This window comes from Lates calcarifer, unplaced genomic scaffold, assembly GCF_001640805.2.
Source record: "Lates calcarifer isolate ASB-BC8 unplaced genomic scaffold, TLL_Latcal_v3 _unitig_5156_quiver_683, whole genome shotgun sequence".
Lineage (NCBI taxonomy): Eukaryota > Metazoa > Chordata > Actinopteri > Centropomidae > Lates > Lates calcarifer.
The window spans coordinates 68,675-89,403 of NW_026117333.1; the positions used below are offsets into that span (position 1 = coordinate 68,675).

Genomic DNA, 20,729 nt, shown 5'->3' on the forward strand with positions numbered 1-20,729 from the left:
AGGTGAAGTCTGTCTGTCTAGTTGCATGCAAACATGGTGTCAGAAGGACTGACAGATTTCAAACTACAGTGGAGAAATGTCCGGAGGTACCACGAGAACCAGAGGAGGAAACAGGATGGGGAAGGAGACTACACAAACATAACTGTGACTGGATTTAACTGATTAATATGTAAAACTCTTAACATGCTGTGTTGAGTTGCCCTATCCTTAAATCCTCTCTGGAGTGCAATGGTTTCTGTAGATAGTGTCATCACTGGACAATGCTACTTTTTTCCTATTGAGTGACATGGTTCATCACCTGTTTATGTCTACATGTCTTGACCTTGGAAAAAGTACTTGACAAAAAGCTGTTGCTAACACTTTACAGTTCACAAAAATATGTGTAGTTTATGAAGAACACGTGAGCAAGGAATCTGGAATAACTTGATAATTAACCATTAATGAGCAGTCCCTGAATAACTAAGTTTAGGATTACAAATGTGGCAATACGAGGGGGACTGTGAATAAGAAGTAGCCAGACAACACCACCCTGGGAATTTCACCCAGAGAATTATAAGTTGGTGACGGTAGAGCCCATAAGGTGCCCAGGCCCGTCCTACAAGCAGGTAGGAGACATGGTTCCAGGTAAAAACAAATACTTTATTGCAAAATAAACACAAAGGCTAAAATTACCCCACACACACACTATAACCAAATAGGGGGGAAGACTAATCAGGGCTGAGGCTTACCAGTGGAGGGAATGGGTCACAGAGGGGGTGAGAACTCCCAAAATAAACAAAGAAAAACAAAGATCACCCCAGTCTCACGTGGGAAGCACACACATGCACCAGGTAGTGAAGGGGAACCAGGAACCCAGGGGACGCACAGCACACAAAGAGGAAACCACCACCTCGGACACCAGGACCACCACCTTCAGCCCTCAGCCTGAAAAGAAGGGGGAAAACAAAACATGAATAAAGGGGGTTATACCCAAAGGAAATCAAATAAAGCAAAACTTACCAAAGAAATAAATCACCATATAAATAAAAAGGTGGGCAGACCACAAATTAGAAACTCAAGAATTGAATGAAATCTGCTGCCCCAAAATAATCTAAATTCACAGTAAGAAAAGAAAATAAATTCAAAAGAACTAATTAACAAATACAAACTAATATCAAAAATACAAATAACTGAACCAAATCACCTAAATAATCCAAATAAACCAAGGATTAATAAAATAACACCAATGCAACAGAAACACAAATCATCCCAATCCCAGAAAATAACCCCAATAATAATTAAACACTCTAATAAAACAAAAGACAAAGAAAATGGGGAAACCCCCACACATTCATTCACGCCTTAAAATATTGGCCTATGCCACGTGCAGGGCCGGCCGACCAGGCCGACTCTCGTGCCGGCTATCCGCCGCGAGCAGAGCCGTCAGGCGCCGCGGCCGGCAACAGTCGGTCCACGGCCAACGGCACTCAAGGCGGCGGCCGGGCAAGCGAGTTGGAGGAGCGGCGAGGCGAACCAATAAAAACAAACGCCAAGGCAAAGCAGCAGTCAAGGCAAAGCAGCAGTTCCTCTCTTCAACAGCTGCCCAGCTCAGTCTGCCAAAGAAACTAATGAGATAATACAAACAATTACAAAGCAGGCATAACGAGCGACCAGAAGACGCACACGCCGATCTAGGCGTCTATTACCTGGAGCAGCGGTGGCATGCTCCGCACCCGAGCAGCAGCAACGAGACACCCCAAATAGGCGGCCAAGAGAGCAGCCTGCCGGACACTGAACCGGCAGCGAAGCCGCAGTCCGATCAGCTGTAATCAAACAAACATGAGCGGTGATCAACCGTGAGTTGCGCCATGCTCTTCAGTATGACAGAGGCAGCCAATGCTGCCTTACCTGCCAGGGGGGACCGGGGCGAGACAACCCGGAAGGAGCGGACTCGAGACCAACGAGCAAGAGAGAGAGCCAGGAAGGGCGCCTCGTCCCTTTATAAGGTGGCCCGGAACGCTGGTTGGTTAACAAGCAAAAGTCAACCAGACACAATCAATACACCTGTGTTAGGGGCGGATGATGCCTTTCCTGCTACACAAAGATAATGATGAGTTACTCGAGAACAGACTGGGAGATACTATATTAATGACTCATTAGGTAATGAATAGTTGATAATTATCTGTGAACTAGTAACGACCACTTCATAAGTTATTCGTGGTTAACTCTGAATCAGCCACTGAACAGCACAAACCACCACAGACTTATTTGTTACTCATTAATTACTTACTCTTAATTACCCTCTGTGCAAAAATATTCACCTATGGATATTAATATATATGTAGCCTGAATATTATGGTTAAAATACTTGTACTTCATGGCACTGATTTGTTGTTGAGGAACTTACTGTAGTATGATGAAATAATGAGGAACTGCTCAGTAACTATGCATTATGTTCTGTAAAGAGTTGCTATAGAAATAATATAATCTGTATAATGTGTGAAATCTACTCATCAATAAACTTGTTCTCTCACCTCACTTCTTCACTTGACCCATGTTAGTACATTGTCATCAAGAATTTTTCCTTTATATTTACAACAGAAGAGAAGTAATAATACTGTAGTACTAACACTGTTCATGATGTAAAGCAGAGATGTGGATATATGAATGACTTACAATAATCTGTAGAATTGCAAATAAAACCTGTTTTCCATGCACATAGTTAAATTAAGTAGTAGGTTATATTTATAGCTAATTAATGTTTTGTAGAAAGAACCAGTCAAAATACAGTGTGTAAATATAAAAGGGTCCCTCGTCGTGATAATCCACAATTACAGCCTTACTTTGCACTGTAAACCCCAATCTATCAAGTCTACATAAATGTTCAGGAATGTCAGAATGACATAAAATCTTTTTAGTCTGATCAACAATTTTTGTTTTTTGAGTAAATTTTCCTTAAATTCATAAAGCTGATATAACCTTATTAGTTGAAGGCCAATGAAGAACACGTACATTGTACATTTAGCATATAGTGTGATTCTGAGTTCAGTTAAATAAAAAATGGTTGTAAAAATGTGTACTCAATGTTTTTATGTTTATATTTGTAGTGTTTTTCCTACATTTCCAACCTAAATTTCTGTTACAATATGTTTAATGTTAAAATGGCACAAATTCATAAGATAAATAGATCCCGGACGAGCCCCCATTTTCTCATGAACCGACTCAAATTCAGGACAAAAAATGAAATAGGCCACACAAACAGTAAAGGTTTATACTTAAATTTATTTAACTAATGACGAGTCAAAAGCAAAGTTTACTTAAAGTAATATAAGTCAGCAAAATCAGTAATGTAGTGTAGAGTAATAATTTGTCAACAGTATGCAAAAAGTGATGTGCCTTTAAAGAGTACTGCAATAAGCAAGTAATATGTGGAAAATGGTATTATCAGTATTCACTGTTCAAAAAAGACTTGTGGTGTATGTATGTTAACGGGCTATGCTAGGCTGCTCCGCACCGGCTACGGGGGGCTGTTTAGCACTAGCTGCTGAATTAGTTTCCATGGTGCGGAGCCGGGACTCTAATTCGCTAAGCCTCGCCTCGAGTACAGAAAACAGACTACATTTATTACACATACCATTATCATTAAACGAGGCAGAGGAGTAACTGAACATCTGACACGCAGAGCAAGAGAAGGCAGGAGAGGGAGAAGGAGAGGCCATGGCTGAGAGTTCAGCTAAATCAGTAGCAGAAGATAGCGTGACTCGATAAAGTACCACACAGAAAATGGAGAAAGTTGGTGATTTAGCAACTACTGTTACTGTGAAAGTGCAGATTAAATTGGTGATAGAGTCACAGAAGTAGTGTCGGTAAAAAGAAAGTATCTAGTCTGAGACAGGTATACACCAAACGATGATCTCCAAACACCGGTAACCGGAAGTGACGGAATACGCTTACCGCAGTACGTCAGCACGTCAGCATTCCAAAACTGTACTGACAGAGCCAGTACAGTTTTGGGGCTCTTCTGGTGTGTCATGTATGCACTGTGATCGGTTCCCTGGTTTCTTTGTCGACAAATAAACTCTGCTGCCTTGGACACTGCCGACTCCTGATCATTTTTGGACACCTGAATTAGGCTGAAGAATTCTGATCAGAGCTCAGTGGTTTGGGACTTTAAACCCAAATCCACATCAGTAGTGTGTTTGAATGAGTGGAAAGAATGTGTGGGCGTGAGCATAAAGCTAAAGATAAGTTTAAAAAAACCCAAAGCCAAACCCCCAGCCCAAAGGGCCGGCCTGATGGTAGGAGAGAGAGAGAGCTGATAGCTCCAGCCTTCTTTTATAGCAATCAGGACCTGAGTGAACTCAGGAGCTACTCCCTGTCACCTGATCCAACAGCACCGCCTCCTGAAGAGGAAGGGGAAAGAACACCAAACAAAGAAACCAAACAGGGAGGAAGGGGTCATGGGGTCATCACAATAGTATACAAAATGTTCATTATGTATAAATGTTAGCAGTTGTTTGAATTTACATCATGACTCCGACAGAGGTGGAGATTCAGATCTGTATTCTTATGAACTGATGTGATCCAACAGTGATTCAGCCTCTGTCCACTTCATCAGAGCTTTTCTGTTGGTTGCTCTAATATCCACCAAACCCCATCCACAAACTGTTTGATTGACCGGAAGTGCAGAAACAGCTCAACAGTGACTGACAAACACAGATTAGAGATAAATCATTAAATCACATGCTGCTTTAATAAGTCCTGTCTACTGCAGCTGACACAGATCAGCAGATCCTGAACAAACCCAAAGTCCAGCATGTAAGGGCTGAGTGAATGTGGTCTGGACTCTGCGGAGGAGAGTCATGGTTTCAGAGACGCTGTAGAAGGACCGAATACCTGCACTGTGATCCAGGTACAGTCCTACTCTGGAGGACCGAGGACCTGACAGGGAGGTTCCGATATGGTTGTGTCTGAACTCATTATTGGGACACCACAATGCCCAAGACTTGTCATTTTTTCCAAATTTACTTTCACTTCCTGTTCTGCTAATATTGTTGTATGTGACTGCTACTGAAACAGTCCCACTCCACTTCACTTCCCAGTAACATCGTCCAGTCAGACTCTCTCTGCTCAGAACCTGAGGATGGTCAGTGAATCTGTCTGGGTGATGATGACGATAGCAGTCAGGTGTGCTCTTATCAGTCACTTTTCTGTTTCCCTCAGCTAGTACCAGCTTTGTGTTCACAGTGTTTGGATCCAGTGTGACTTGACACGAGTACTGTAAGAACTCAGCTCTGGTCTTTGGCTCTGCTGGTGGCAGTAAAACGTCTACTTTAGTCACTGTCTGTGAGACCTTGGTCCATTCTTGACCGAGGATGTCCTGTAGTTTATCTCTGAGCTCTGACACAGCTGCTGTCACTTCCTCAAAGTACCTCAGAGGACGGGCATTGATGGCGAGTGAGTCTGTAGATCCACAGAGTCCTGACAGTGAGGGGTAGCTCTGTAGGAACTGGCTGTGGTCCTCTGTGAGTGAGAGCCGCTCCAGCTCGGTGTCTCTCCTCCTCAGCTCTGTGATCTCCTGCTCCACCTTCTCCTGAAGCTCTCTGGCCCGACTCACTTCAGTTTCCTGCTGGGATCTGATCTGCTGCTTCACATCACAACTTCTTTTTTGGATGAGCTGGAGCAGCTGGGTGAAGGTGGCCTCACTGTCCCTCACTGCTTCATCAGCTGAGCGACTGATGGCCTCCACCTCCTGCTGAAGCACCTCCACGTCTTTCTCTCTGTCCTGGATCTTCTGCTGGATCTTCTGTCGACTCTGTCCAAGCTCTCTCTGCCTCTCTGACCTCTCTGCTTCAGCTGAGACAATGTTGTGGCCTTTATGTGCATCCAAAGAGCAGAGGTAACAGATACACTGTTGATCAGTGCAACAGAAGATCTCCATCACTTTATTGTGACGAGAGCAAACGTTCTCCTGGAGCTTTGCCGAGGCTTCGACCAGCTTGTGTTTCAGAAAGGCTGGGGAGTCATAGTGAGGCTGGAGGTGGAGCTCACAGTAAGAGGCCATGCACTGCAAACAGGACTTGGTGGCTTTCAGCTTCCTCCCAATACAGAAATCACAGGTCACATCTCCAGGTCCAGCATAACAGTAATGATGAGAAGCATCCTAGAGTCCGGTCTTTTTCAATTCCTCCACTAAGTCCTCCAAAGTGGTGTTTTTCACTAGGACAGGCCTTGGTATGAAGTTCTTCCTGCACTGAGGACAACTGTGAATTTTTCTGTGATCCTCTTCATCCCAGTGTTTTTTAATACAGTCCATACAGTAGCTGTGCCCACAGGGAATAGTCACCGGTTCCTTCAGTAGATCCAGACAGATCGAACAGCACAACTTATCTCTGTGAACTCTGCGCTGAGACATTTTCACCTCCTCACAACAGATAAAAGTTGAGCTCTGTTTCTTCTGTTCAGGGTGACCTGTTGATCTGCAGCGAATACGCTCATCAGCTCCTGTTGATTACAGCTACTGTGAATGTGAACTGGTGGATCTGTGACGGACAGAGGCAGGAAATATTTGGACAGAGGTGAGGCAGGGAGGGGTTTTCAGGTTTACCTTCATTCCATGAGTGTTCAGTCCTTACTAACAATTTGAACTGTCACATGAATATGAGTCACTCTATGGAAGAGTTCAGACATCCATCCAATATGCTTGAATTTTAGGACCAGATACAGTGAGTATAGGGTCCTATTAAGATTTCACATTTTAAACATGCAGGTGAGAGTTGAGAGTTCACTTTATGGCTTTTGTTAGGAAATGTTTATCAAATGGTGAAGAATTTTAAATTACAGCAATCTGGCCTATTTTCTTAGTTTCAGTCCATATCTTGGTCCATTTTCCTTGTCAATATCTATACCAAGTTCACCTTGCCACATCTGCATAACATCCTGTACATTTGTCACATCAGTCTGGCTTAAAACATTGCAAAAACAAGCAATGGATTTCTCAGCTGGGCCAAGGAGGAGTAATTGTTCAACTGCAGATTTGGTAGATTTCAGCTGGTTACTTCCTCTAACTCACAATTTAGTGACAGATCCCATCTTATATGACACACTTTGTTCTCTGCATCACACATCCAACACACTGTTTTGATAATAGTGGTGTACTTAAGCTGTGAGTGCTCTGTTCACTATTTCAATGCCACACATCTCACCTGAAATCTGTTGTTCGTTATCTTCATTATCTTGTGTGTGGGGGAAGGTCATAGATGATTTCAGAGAAAAGCTCAGGAAGGCTAACTTTATAACAGAAATATAGAATCAACCACGTAAACATTTACCAAACCATTTAGTTAGTCCTCTACATAAAGTCTTACTTTTATCAGCTTTTATCAGCAACCTCAGCCATTCATGTATTTGGGAAACTTGGGCCCAAAACTGGCAATCCCTTCCCACCGAAACTGGGGCCCTTAAAAATCTGGAACAGATGTGATTCACATTAATATCCAGCTGGGACTCCAGGTGACTAGCAGTGTTCTGATTTGACTTTCGTCCCCAGGATTTCACCAGCTGTGTCCCTTTTTGCCACAGTACCCTGGAATGGCCACTAAGTGTCACTTTTGTGCTAGCCATTTGGGAACATTTTTGCCAAATGGCTCTTGAACAATGGGAACATTTTTGACTTGGGAACACACCCCAAAGGTTTATCTACAAAGTCAAAAATGTTCCTGTTAGTAAAACCCTGACTTTCACTTTGTGACACTTCTAGTCTTTAGGAGTGTAGCAAAGACAGGTTGCTGTTTAGCATTTGCTATGTAATTTATAGTAGTTTCTATGGCATTGTAGTGTAATTCAGGTCCAGTGATACGTTTGAAGACATGTGAGTAGAGGCTCAGATGACAGTGGTGACTTTATTTTGATAGATTTAAACATTTTATCATGTTATGAGGAAGTGGTATATTCAAATATATATGTCAGCAAATATGTGGCAAAATTAAGACATTATGGAAGACATGAGGGAAAGAAGGCAAGTAAAAAAGTTATAGGAAAATGTAATAATGAGAAAAATAAGAAATAAGTAGAAAAAGAAACAAAAGTCAATAAATGGAGGAGGGAGTGAGGAAGTGGTTTTGAGATCTGTGATGAATGTATATCCAGATGGATGATATGGCAACTTGGTGATTGATGCTCTCTTTCTCTGCAGTCCACTTTCATTTAAACCTGCCAAGATCAACAGTCACCTTCATCAAAACTCAGACACATGATGATGATTATGAAAACCATGTCAGAAGCTGGGTTTCCCCCAAATCATTATGGCTCTTCAGCTGTTGTTCAAGTCACATGCTTCATCTACATCATCTTTTATTTTTCATTTCACTTTGTTATATTTGGTTTCATCAGTACACCAACTTTTCCACCTCACTCTAGTACTTGATGTTTACATTTAAAAAATCTGATTCTAAGCATTTCCATTCAGCAAACTGAGTATGTGCACAAACCACATAGCTAGAAAGCCACCCACTGACCTGTAAATGACTTCCACTGACCTCAGAGTCTCCAGTCTACAGTCTGGACTGTCCACAAGATCAGACAGCTCCTTCACTCCTGAATCCTGCAGCCTGTTAAGGCTCAGCTCCAGTTCTCTTAGATGGGAGGGGTTAGACTTCAAAGCTGACGCCAGAGAAGAACAGCCTTCATCTGTGATCTGACAGTCCTTCAACCTGCAGAGAGGAAGATTTTGTCAAGCTATCACTAGATTTCAGGCTCTGTACAGAGTAAGGAGAGATTCTGTACCTCAGAGTCTCCAGTCTACAGTGGGGACTCTCCAGTCCAACAGATAGCTCCTTAACTCCTGAATCCTGCAGCTTGTTGAGGCTCAGATCCAGCTCTTTTAGACTGGAGGGGTTGGACTTCAGTGCTGAGGCCAAAGAAGCACAGCTTTCATCTGTGAGCAGGCAGCATTTCAACCTGCCAAGAGGGGTGGGGTTAATAAACTGCATGGTGAGATCCCAAACAGAAACAAAGGGTATTATGTACCTCAGAGTCACCAGTCTGCAGTTTGGACTCTGTAGTCCATCAGACAGCACCCTCACTCCAGAATCCTGCAGGCTGTTGTAGCTCAGCTCCAGCTCTCTCAGATGGCAAGGGTCTGAGCTCAGAGCTGAGGCCAGAGGTGAACAGCAGCTTTCTGGAAGTTCACAGTGATTCAATCTGTAATTACAGGATGGACAGTCAACATTCAGTCAGGAGTTTATGTGTGTCACACACACACACACACACACACACACACACACACACACACACACACACACACACACACACACACACACATGAAACACTGAAACGTTGCTTAATTAAAATTCCTGGAAGCTACCAGTATCTGTGTATCTTTGTCTGATTTTTGCCTTTAATTAGATTTTTGAAAGATTTTTGGATCTGTATGCTCCACACCCTGTATGTTACAGAATGTAACATGCCATAAATTCTGTTTCTACATATTATTATAGACATTTACGTATAGAGGGATATAAGTGGGGTGGGGTAAGTAGGTTGCTATTCATTTGCCTGAATTAGTATTTTCTGGCTCCAGTAACTGACAACTATGGTGGTAAACAATGAGGTCAACACATCTCTTCATAACGCTGTGAAGGGCCACACAGACACAACTCACACATTTTATTTTGCCTATGGTGACTTATTATCTGTCTGCCCAATGACCATGGTTACCAGTTACAAGTTCTACTGGAAGATATGAGATCTACAAGAACAAAAGGAAATAAGTGAACTGACCTCAGATTCTCCAGTCTGCAGTCTGAACTCCTCAGAAAACCACTCAGCTCCTTCACTCCTGAATCCTGCAGCTTGTTGTTGTGACTCAGGTCCAGTTCTCTCAGATGAGAGGGGTTGGACTTCAGAGCTGAGACCAAAGAAGCACAGCTGATCTCTGTCAGTCCACAATCAGCGAGTCTGTAGTAAAGGGATAATATGCTGTGTTATACAACCATGTGTACACACTCTGTGGATAAATATTAACACAAGACGTCTGTTTTTCTTTTGGCCATAAAGAGTTCAACCCGATTATTGTTTACATGTCTGTTGATGATTTGAACTGATGCCATGGTCATATATTTGCTATGATGAAGAGACAGACACTTAAAATGGAAGCTTTTGATGCAAAACATCAAACAACAGATACCACAAATTTTGCAAACTGCAGTCACTGAGTCTGAATGAAGAGCATTTAGCAAATTAACAAATATAAAATCCAGTCTGTTCAAGTTTTAAATATGTAAACCAACATTACTTTGTCCAAATCACTGGACTTTACTGTTTGGGCTGAATCCAAATTTCCACCCTCTGGACTTCTGCACTGAGCCCTCTGGAACTTGTTGTACGTAATATTATGTGGTCACTGCAACTTATAGAAAATTATGTAAAACAGGCTACATGTAGGAGTAGCTTGATATAGTAATTATAAAAGAGACAAACAAGGGGTAGTTTCATAGATGTTATAGACTGGTGTGCAGTATTTCTTTTCACAAAAATAAAGGCAGACTTATTTAAAGCTAAACTGTTAGCTGCTGCTCCCCAACAATGTTGAGAACAAGGTCAGTGCATTTAAACAATGCAGAGGGCAGCAGGGTGCATTTCTTCTGCTACAAGTGATGCATGAAGTAAACTTTGAGAAGTTACTTGGAGTAACAAATTTATTAATGAAAACACTCTTTGGAGGTTTAAAATACTCACAGAAATAATTTTACAACTCAACATCACACAACAATCTCAAGTTAAACATCAGAAACACAGTCTACTACCCATCTCATGACCAACCAATGCACTGTTGGCCTCGGTGGTATTACATTGCAAGTGTGAAAGTGCAGAAGTCTGGACACTTGAATTCAGCATAGTAATTTCCCCTCTAATAATTAGCCTAAATACCTCAATGCAGATCAATGAGCTAAGTCGGTGGTGTCTGACCTCAGAGTCTCTAGTCTCCAATCTGGACTCTCCAGTCCACCACACAGCTCCTTCACTCCTGAATCCTGCAGGTTGTTTCTGCTCAGCTCCAGTTCTCTCAGATGAGAGGGGTTGGACTTCAGAGCTGAGACCAAAGAAGCACAGCTGATCTCTGTCAGTCCACAATCAGCGAGTCTGTAGTTAAAGGGATAATATGCTGTGTTATATAACCATGTGTACACACTCTGTGGATAAATATTAACACAAGACGTGTTTTTCTTTTGGCCATAAAGAGTTCAACCCGATTATTGTTTACATGTCTGTTGTTGATGATTTGAACTGATGCCATGGTCATATATTTGCTATGATGAAGAGACAGACACTTAAAATGGAAGCTTTTGATGCAAAACATCAAACAACAGATACCACAAATTTTGAGAAAAAACTACAGTCAGCCATGTACCATGCAGGGATTTTTTTTTAGATTATTATTAGATTAGATTAATACTGGATGTCAATTTCTCCACCAAAACTGTATCAGACATTCCGAAATTGTAATGATGTTCTGGACTGTGTTCATGCCAGCGACATAGCCACAAGAACCAAAGACAGCGAGTGAACTGACAAAAGTGACTCCAGTCTACAGTGTAGATTCTCAAATCCCGCAGAAAGAAGCTTCAGTTCTGAGTCCTGCAGCTTGTTTCCTCTCAGGTCCAGCTGTCTCAGATGGGAAGGATTGGATTTCAGAGCTGAGGCCACAACTTCATAATGAGTCTCTGAGAGCCAACATTCACAAAGTCTGCAAGTACAGAATTAATGTAAAACTGGTGGTGTGGTAGAAGCATAACAAACACTAATTGCACAGAAAGAAACACAATATACATCATTTATGTCCAAGATAGAGAAAAAAGCAAATCATTGTGATGGTCCCTGGTTTGTTTCTATGTGCTCTGCTTCTGTGATGCAGCAGGAGTTCATCATGTGTTAATCTTGTCAAAAATGAATGTAGTTATTCATTTGCCTTAAATGTGAATCTCCCTCAAGGCTTCAGAGTCAGGTTGTGACAAATCTGATGTTTGACCCTTTTTAGCATTAAAAAATACTCAGCTCACTAAAGTTGCTTTTTTTGCTGTTAGGACGTGCGTCAAACAGTCGGATTGGAAAAGGAGCTGACTTGAAAAAAAGCATGAATAGACTAGCCATATTGGTGTGTGTTGTTTTACCTTATAGTCCTGCTTGTATCTGTCTAATATACAACCACAGTTACCTGCTGGCACAGTTAACTCCCCAGAGTTAGAGGCATTTCCCAGATGGCCCATGTTGCCTAGCTGTTCACCTGAAAACCTGCTGTCTTCCCTACCTGTTCTTCCTTCCTTTTCCCTGATGAAAGCTTCCTACCAGCTGCCTGTAAGGCTGTTGAGTTCAAAGTCATGTCTTGTGACATTTAGATTGCATTCAGATTATTTTTCCTGATGTCTGCTGCCAAAAACTGACACAGTGACTTTACAGTGTTTTATACTGATGTGACTGTCTGAACTCACCGAGCTCTCCTGCAGTTCCTTACAGCTGGGATCAGTCTGAGTCGACCCATCCACGACGTGTTGTACTTATCCAGGTCCAACTCATCCAGAACCTCCTCTGACATCTGCAGCATGTAGGCCAGAGCTGAGCAGTGGATCTCAGTGAGCACCTTCTTTGGTCCGTTCTCTGACTTCAGGAACTCTTGGATCTCCTGATGAACTGAGTGGTCGTTCATCTCCATCAGACAGTGAAAGATGTTAATGCTTCTGTCAGGAGAGATAAATTTAGCCTCCAATGCAATAAGGTTGTTGATGGCTCTCTGGATGATTTCTGGACTGTTCTCTGTCTGACCCAGCAGGCCTCCTACAAGTCTCTGGTTGGACTCCAGAGAGAGGCCATGAAGGAAGCGAACAAACAGGTCCAGGTGGCCATTTTTACTTTGAAGGGATTTCTCCATGGCATCCCTCAAGAAGACATCCAGGAATAAGTCACTGTCCACATCAGAATATTGGCTGTCATCATCTTCTAGGGATGCCTCATCACTGTCAACATGTTCCTCATCTTGATTCCCCAAGAAGTCCTCCAGTACCTGTGTCTTCCCGTTGGTGAAACAGTGGAACATGTAGACTGCAGCCAGAAACTCCTGAACGCTCAGATGAACAAAGCAGTAGACCGTTTTCTGGAAGATTACACTCTCTCTTTTGAAGATCTCTGTACAAACTCCTGAGTACACCAAGGCCTCTGTCACATCAAGACCACACTGCTCCAGGTCTTCTTGGTAGAACATGATGTTTCCTTTCTCAAGTTGTTCAAACGCCAGCCTCCCCAGCTTCAGAAGAACTTCCCTGTCAGCCTCCATCAGCTCCTGTGGACTCGTCTCATGTCCCTCATGGTACTTGTTCTTCTTCCTCTTTGTCTGAACCAGCAGGAAGTGTGAGTACAGGTCAGTCAGGGTCTTGGGCAGCTCTCCTCTCTGCTCTGTAGTCAACATGTGCTCCAGAACTGTAGCAGTGATCCAGCAGAAGACTGGGACTCCACACATGATGTGGAGGCTCCTGTAGGTCTTGATGTGTGAGATGATTCTGTTGGACAGCTCTTCATCACTGGATCTCCTCCTGAAGTACTCCTCCTTCTGTGGGTCAGTGAAGCCTTGTACTTCTGTTACCCTGTCAACCCATGAAGGAGGGATCTGATTGGCTGCTGCAGGTCTGGAAGTTATCCAGACCAGAGCCGAGGGAAGCAGATTCCCCTGGATGAGGTTTGTCAGCAGCTCGTTGACTGATGACTTCTGTGTGATGTCAGACACAACCTTGGTATTGTTGAAATCCAGTGAAAGTCTGCTTTCATCCAGGCCGTCAAAGATGAACAGAACTTTACAGATAGCCAGCTTCTCTGCTGTGACCTTCTGTAATGCTGGATGGAAAACATGGACCAGCATGAGAAGACTGTACTGCTCATCTCTGATCAGGTTCAGCTCCCTGAACGAAAGCAGAACCAGCAGACTGACATCTTGGTTTTCCAAGCCCTCTGCCCAGTCCAGAGTGAACTTCTGCACTGAGAAGGTTTTTCCAACACCAGCGACACCGTTGGTCAGAACCACTCTGATGTGTCTCTGTTGGTCAGGTAAGGCTTTAAAGATGTCCTGGCACCTGATTGGAGTGTCATGGAGGGTCTTCTTCTTGGAAGCTGTCTCCAGCTGCCTCACCTCATGTTGGGTATTAACCTCTTCACTCTGTCCCTCTGTGATGTAGAGCTCAGTGTAGATCCTGTTGAGGAGGGTTCTACTTCCTGTTCCATCAGTTCCTTCAGTCACACGTTCACATCTCCTCCTCAGACTGATCTGATGTTCATCTAAAACCTCCTGCAGACCACTATCTGCTCAAAGACAACAAACAATGTCAGACTAAAGAAACACAATCTGATTCTTTTCATCAGCTCCAGAAAAACATGCAGAGAAAAGCTTTTTCATGTTGTGCTCTTTAGAATCATCTTAAATGTCAGAGCTGTGTGATAGAACAAATGACTCTGTAGAAAACAACAAGTCCTGTTTTCAGAAATGATGATGTCAGCAGACAGATGTTCAGTCTTACTTTGTACAGTGCTGGTCTGACTGGCTGTCTGCAGTCCAGGTCCTGGTCTGGATCTTTGTCCACACTGGGGACAGGAGGAGTCTCCTGATGAACCAGACTGATCCCAGTATGAGGTGATGCACTGTCTGCAGAACCAGTGTCCACAGCTGGTAGAGACTGGATCCTTCAGGATGTCCTGACACAGATCACAGCAGGACAGCTGCTCCTCCTGAATCCTTCAAAGACAGAGATGGATTCAACAGTGGAGCATTCATATGTAAAAAGTTATTTTATGTAAATAAAATTAAACAAGTTAAAATTAAAATTATGATAATGTTGAATTATAATTTACTTCAAATTCATTTTGATAAAAGTAAAAAAGACTGTGAAATGTAAAATTCTAAGAAAGATCAGTTTAATGTTAATGATTTCCAGGCTGTTAATGTTCAGTTCAGTACGACTGAAGCAGACAGCAACAGGTCACTGTATTATTAACAAACTCATCTGAAAATTCACCATAACCATCATCACCATCATCATCATCATCACAGTAACTTACTGTATGTCTGAGGGCTGGTCACTGAAGTATGGAGGTGAATCTTTAGACCAGTTACTTTTCATGGACGAACAGATGAACCTGTGACAATTCAACACTATAATGTACATCAACTTAATACTGACTTAAATAAATAAATAAAAAGTCTGAGATTGTGTTTTACATCAAAGTTGTGATCATGCAAAATGTACAACTTAATTTTGACAGAAGTAAAAAATAATGGAATAAAGTTGCTTCTATTTTAACAAACACTTAAATCTCAAAATGACTGAAGCACTCATTCATTTGTATTATAATATACATGAAATTATACATTTGTTATTATATTTGTTTTTCTCAGAAGGACTGTTGTCTGAGGAGTTTGACCAAAGTCACATCTAATAATCAGGATTTCAGGAACACAGACACCCCAAGGCAGACAGGTTTAGTGACAGTGATTTAATAACAAAGAGTAGGTTAACAGCAGAGCAGTGAGAGAGCAGGAACACCAGTAGAAAACACACAGGAGACAGGAACACCCAGAGACAAACTCAGAGGAAAGAGCCAAAGGCAGAAGGAAATAGAGCTCCAGTAGCTGATGTCAGGAAAGTACGCTGTTCAAATTACCGCCAGGCACACCACTGCTAGCAGCTAATTCATAAAAATTCATTTAAAAAAAAAAAGCTGTTACAATTGTCCCGACTGTCTAGATCATGTCTATGACACATGAAACAATAAACAAAGTTGTCATTTAAAAAAACCAAACCAAAAAAACCCCAAAAAACTCTTCAATGTATTTAATGCAGTTGAAAACAGTTTCCCAGGAAAACTCGGCAACGGTATCACATGTCTACGCCACATTTGGTGGTTCTGCTAAGTGTTGTGTTCTCTACCTGCTGACACAGTCAGACATATCAGACTTGAATGGGCCCAGATAAAATTGACTTGTTACTTTCAAGGAAAGTAGGAATCAGTTAAATATCTCTCACAAAACAAAGCAGTATTTCAAAGAACTGCCACAATGGTTAGCCACTGTGACAAACTAGCTTCCTGCTACTTCTGCTATCTCACTGAAGTTCCACCCATAATCACTTCTACAGTAGAGCCTCTGAAAATAAGATGAATAATGTAATGAAAGTTTTAATGTTATGCTGTGGAGTGATCGGTTTGGTTCTCCCTTTTCAAATGTGTTGTATAAACAAACTTTGAATGTTGCCTGACAGGCAAAACCCAGGGAAAATTTTCTTTTACATCTGTTGTTGCTCTCACATTAATAACTGATGTATTCTGATGAGTTTGTTTGACTCATAAGTTCACAGAGGAGACTCTTACTTTGTGTCTGAGGGTCCATCACTCAAGACTGGAGGATGATCTTTGGACTGTTCATTCTCCACAGACGGATAGATGGACTCTGATCTGTCATCCTTGTCTTCAGCACCGTCACTCATCTCCTGGACTTAATCACTGACACAGAGACAAACATTGCTCAGATTTATTTATTTTATAACAGCCACTAGACCAGGACCAGATTATTTATGGAGTACTTTAATGTGATTGAGAGTGGAGCCAGACAAAGTAGGGTCTGATGAGCGAGTCTGGTTTCACAAATAACTCTGTCAAAGAGCTCAGATGTTTCAGGTTCATCACTGATAAAAACAGTCTGCTCTCTGAAACCTGGTCACAGCAAAAATGTAGTTTGAGGCACTGATGAACCTGAAATTTCTCAGTTGTCAACCCAGAAATCCTTAATAATACTGCAGTCACTACAAGTTAATATTGTTCTGATGAAAAACTGAGTTGATTCACTGATACATTCAGGATCAATATGTGTTTGTGTAAATAACTTGAAAATCCAGTTTAAGTTTGTGTATTAGTTGTGTATAAATGTACTTAAAGAGACAGAGCTGCAGGTTCAGTTCCTTGTGTTACATTCTTCAGTTACAACAACTGTTTGCTGTAAGATGATCCTCTGGACCTCTAACTTCTCTCAGAGCTGAAATGCTGAGTGAATTACCCTCAAACTAAACCTGAGGAGTGTGACGGATCAGACTGGGACTAACGTTAGTTTTAGGAATTTGGAGAACTTGAAGATGTTCTGTGAGCAGACAGCCCCAGACTGTGTGTGAATCATTGACTGAACCAGATCAGATTTCAGAGCTCAGCAGAGCAGTTCCTGATGAAGACAAACAGATGACCTCTGTGTTCACACATGGAAACAACCTGAGAAATGAGGAGAATGAATCAACACTGACCTGCTGCTACTACTCTTCCTCTCTGGTTCCTGGAAACGACTTCTTCACTGTGCTGCTGTGGTTAGCTGCAGGAAACACGGAAGTGAAGAGAGAGAGCATGGCAGTTAACAGAGCGAGAGGGAGCGATCAGAGTTAAGCAGGGGCGGGGCTGTGGGGGTGAGGTAAGATAGGAGAGGAGGGTGAAGGAGAGCACGCTGAATACACACAGAAAAAAACAACAAATCAACATCTCTTACAATAAAAATGAAAAATGGCTGTCAATAAAGTTTCACCTTTTTCAGTTTTTACTCAGCTGTTGTTTCCTCTTTCACTCTTCCTCTCTTTGATTCCACTTTACCTGAAATCTCAACAAACTCTTCTGATGTCCACTGCTGTGGACACAGGGCCCAGAGACCTGAATGGAGGGAGGCTACTGTCTTATCAGAGTAACTTCAGCAGTACCTTACTGACATCAGGTGTAACTTCCTGATTACTATGAAAGGCGGACAGCCTTTACATGAGGTCTGCTGCCATGGCAACTTACAATGCATCTCTAAACTGCTGTGAGCAGGTTGTGTTCATGGTTAAATAAGCACAGCCCCACATTTGGAAGACCCAGTCCATGTTGGTATAGGGGATTGTCAGAGGCTCATTCTCCAGGGTGAGGGTGTTAACAGAGAGTCAGTCTCAAAACCAAAATAAGATTAAAATCTATTCATTTCAATTTATATATTCATTTCTTTGCATTGTCCAGTCCTCAAAGTTTGCTCTGAGGACTGGAGATGAGATGTTGTCCCTCTGCTGGTCAGAGAAAGAATAAAAGAGCTTTTACTGAAGCTATCTATACCTTCCCCTACATTTGAAGTTTCATTTTCCTTAGGTTTCGTTTTAGCAAAGTTAGGTTGAAGGTTGCCATGTTAGTTTTTGGTGCTGTGGCCTACATAGTCAGACTTATTGGGGGTTGAAGAGGTGGTAGTGGCGTGTGCTGTAATCAGTGACATGCGGTGAGGTTTGTGGCTGGTGAGGCACTGACTCTTTCAGAGTCAGATTTACAAATATATGCACCCAATATATTTGCCAACTACCGATTGTGTTTCATATTTCATGTCAGCATTTATTCCATACACATAGCAGGTAAATATTGGGCAAAGGAAGAATGTAAAATGTATAGCGGCTCAGTATGCCTCCCAAAAAACACCAAGGTGCTACAGACAGCTATAACAAGCCACACAGCACCACGACGGATGCGTTCTCTCTCTCTCTCTCTCTCTCTCTCTCACACACACACACACACACACACACACACACACACACACCACACACAGGATTCGCACACTGGTCTTACCTTTACTTGTAAATGAAGTCCATACGCCTCTCCTTCTGGACAGAAATCTCTGTGACTTTGGCGTAAAAGTCCTCCTTATCTTCTTTTAGTTTTAGAAGTCTCTCAGCAAAACATAAAATAACAGACTCCTATTGAACTTTACTTGACGACGTAGAAGAAGAGCAACAACCGAACAAGAATCCAGATTTATTCTGTTTATCACTTCCAGTCCTTGACCTCGGGGCAGCTGTGGCTCAGGAGGTAGAGCAGTCGCCAATCAGAAGGTTGGTGGTTCGATTCCCGGCTCCTCCAGTCTGCATGCCAAAGTATCCTTGGGCAAGATACTGAACCCCAAATTGCCTCCGATGTGTGTGCATCGGTGTGTGAATGTGTGTGAATGTATAGAAAAAGCACTTTGTATATACATGTGCTGTGTGAATGTGTGTGAATGGGGTGAATGTGATCTGTAGTGTAAAGCGCTTTGAGTGGTCAAAAAGACTAGAAAAGCGCTATATAAGTACAGTCCATTTACCTCTGCTGATTCTTCACATTTCTTTATAATAGCTGGTCTGTTAAAGTCTGTGACATTTTGAATGGAATGATGTGATTGAAAGTTGGTCTAATACATGTTAACAAACCTCCAGTGAATTCAACTCATACATGTGTGTAATGCTCAAGCACAAACCTTGTGTAACAGACTACAAATTCAGGTGTTAGCAATGAAATTAATTAGGGTTCCATTCAACTTAGGTTTAAGAGAGCCAGGTTCCTGCTATTGTTCAAGTGTAAGCAGAGCTCATACTAAACACTTTACACTTTAGCCTGTAGAAGCTGTTTATTCAGATTCTTTTCAGTTTTTTAACACTGCATACACATATCCTGCATCTTCTGCTTGTATTCTAATAAAGACACTGAAAAATTAATATATATAGTCATTATAGCTTTGCTAAAACAACTAATCTAGTGGTGGCCAAAGACTTTTGCATAGCACATTCACAGACTGATGCTGCAAGCTGGGGTTCAGTATCTTGCCCAAGGATACCAAGGCATACAAACTGCAGGAGCCGGGGATCAAACCACCAGCCTGCGACCCGCTCTACCACCTGAGACACAGACAATTAATGATTGTGTTCATATAAATAAACAATCTTAAAATAACACTGTGTGAACTATGTAAGATGCTGAAGAACTGAAGAAGCCTTTCGCATGAAAGGTGAAACGTCTTCAAACCAAAAAAGAAGTCCAGTTGCCTTCAATCTTAGCACTTAAGACTACCATGGGCTGGATGACTCAGAACCTTTAAAGACATGTACAAGATGCTGAATTGAGCCCAGGTGGTGACCCATTTGTGGCCCCTGAACAGAACTCGGTGCTGGAAGATTTTATCAAAATGAACTCTGTTATCAAACAAAGTAAAAGAAAACTCACACAGATAAGATCCAAAATGTATTATTTCCTTATTTTCTGAGTCTTTTTTATTCCACACTTTTCAGTTCTTGGTGACCGCAGCTGCCCTCTACTTTCTTCTTCCTTTGCCTTTTCTTTAGGGGCTCTTCTTGGACCTTTGATTCTCCCATTTCATGGTTCACCTCTGGGGTGACTTTTCAACTTGTTGTCCCTTGTTCTTGTAGGTTCCTGTGTTATTTTGGTAATTACCATTTCTCCTGTGTTTCTGGTTTCTTGGTTTTATTTTGGTTTTCCTTCTCCTTTTGCCTCTGTTGTCCTTGTCTAGTACTTCCTGTTTTATTTTGAAGTTTCTTTTCAGGTCTGTGTCTCACATAATTTACTTCCTGTCTTTGTCTTTTTTCCCTCCTTTTTCAGCCCCACCTGTGTTTTGTTAGTGATTACCCCTTGTATGTACAGTATATATAGCCCTGTCTTGGCTTGGCTCTTTGTCGGAGTATTGAGCTCTGTTCCTGTGTGCTGTTGGTTTGCCATGTGATGGACATTTTGATTACTTTTTGAAGTCAATTACTCATGACCTCGACATGGTTAAGATGTGCCAAAATAATAATATGTTGTCATGTCAAGTCATGTTTTTTGCAGTGTAGTGAATAGATGCACTGAACACACCTCAGACTGGTTCTCAGCTGTGTGTCTCATCTGTGCTGAGAAAATGTTCC

The 20,729-nt window shown here is 42.0% G+C and overlaps 1 protein-coding gene across 6 annotated transcripts; it reads right to left on the reverse strand.

Annotated features, from left to right (window-relative positions):
- Positions 1-618: 618 nt before the first annotated feature.
- On the reverse strand, positions 619-17,458 carry LOC108873865 (NACHT, LRR and PYD domains-containing protein 12). Of its 6 annotated transcripts, none has more exons than XM_018662192.2 (12): positions 17,304-17,458; positions 16,384-16,515; positions 15,076-15,153; positions 14,538-14,752; positions 12,468-14,322; positions 11,552-11,725; positions 10,948-11,121; positions 9,760-9,936; positions 9,007-9,180; positions 8,764-8,937; positions 8,517-8,690; positions 619-924 (listed from the first exon to the last, which is right to left on the reverse strand). In XM_018662192.2, the coding sequence occupies exons 2-12, from the start codon at positions 16,497-16,499 to the stop codon at positions 792-794; spliced, it is 3,444 nt and encodes a 1,147-aa protein (XP_018517708.1). In that variant the 5' UTR covers positions 16,500-16,515; positions 17,304-17,458; the 3' UTR covers positions 619-791. The 6 variants fall into 6 exon arrangements, with proteins under 6 accessions (XP_018517708.1, XP_018517706.1, XP_050924603.1 ...); XM_018662190.2 differs by having other exon boundaries at positions 12,468-14,325; XM_051068645.1 differs by lacking the exon at positions 619-924 and adding an exon at positions 7,855-8,190 and having other exon boundaries at positions 12,468-14,325.
- Positions 17,459-20,729: the final 3,271 nt, after the last annotated feature.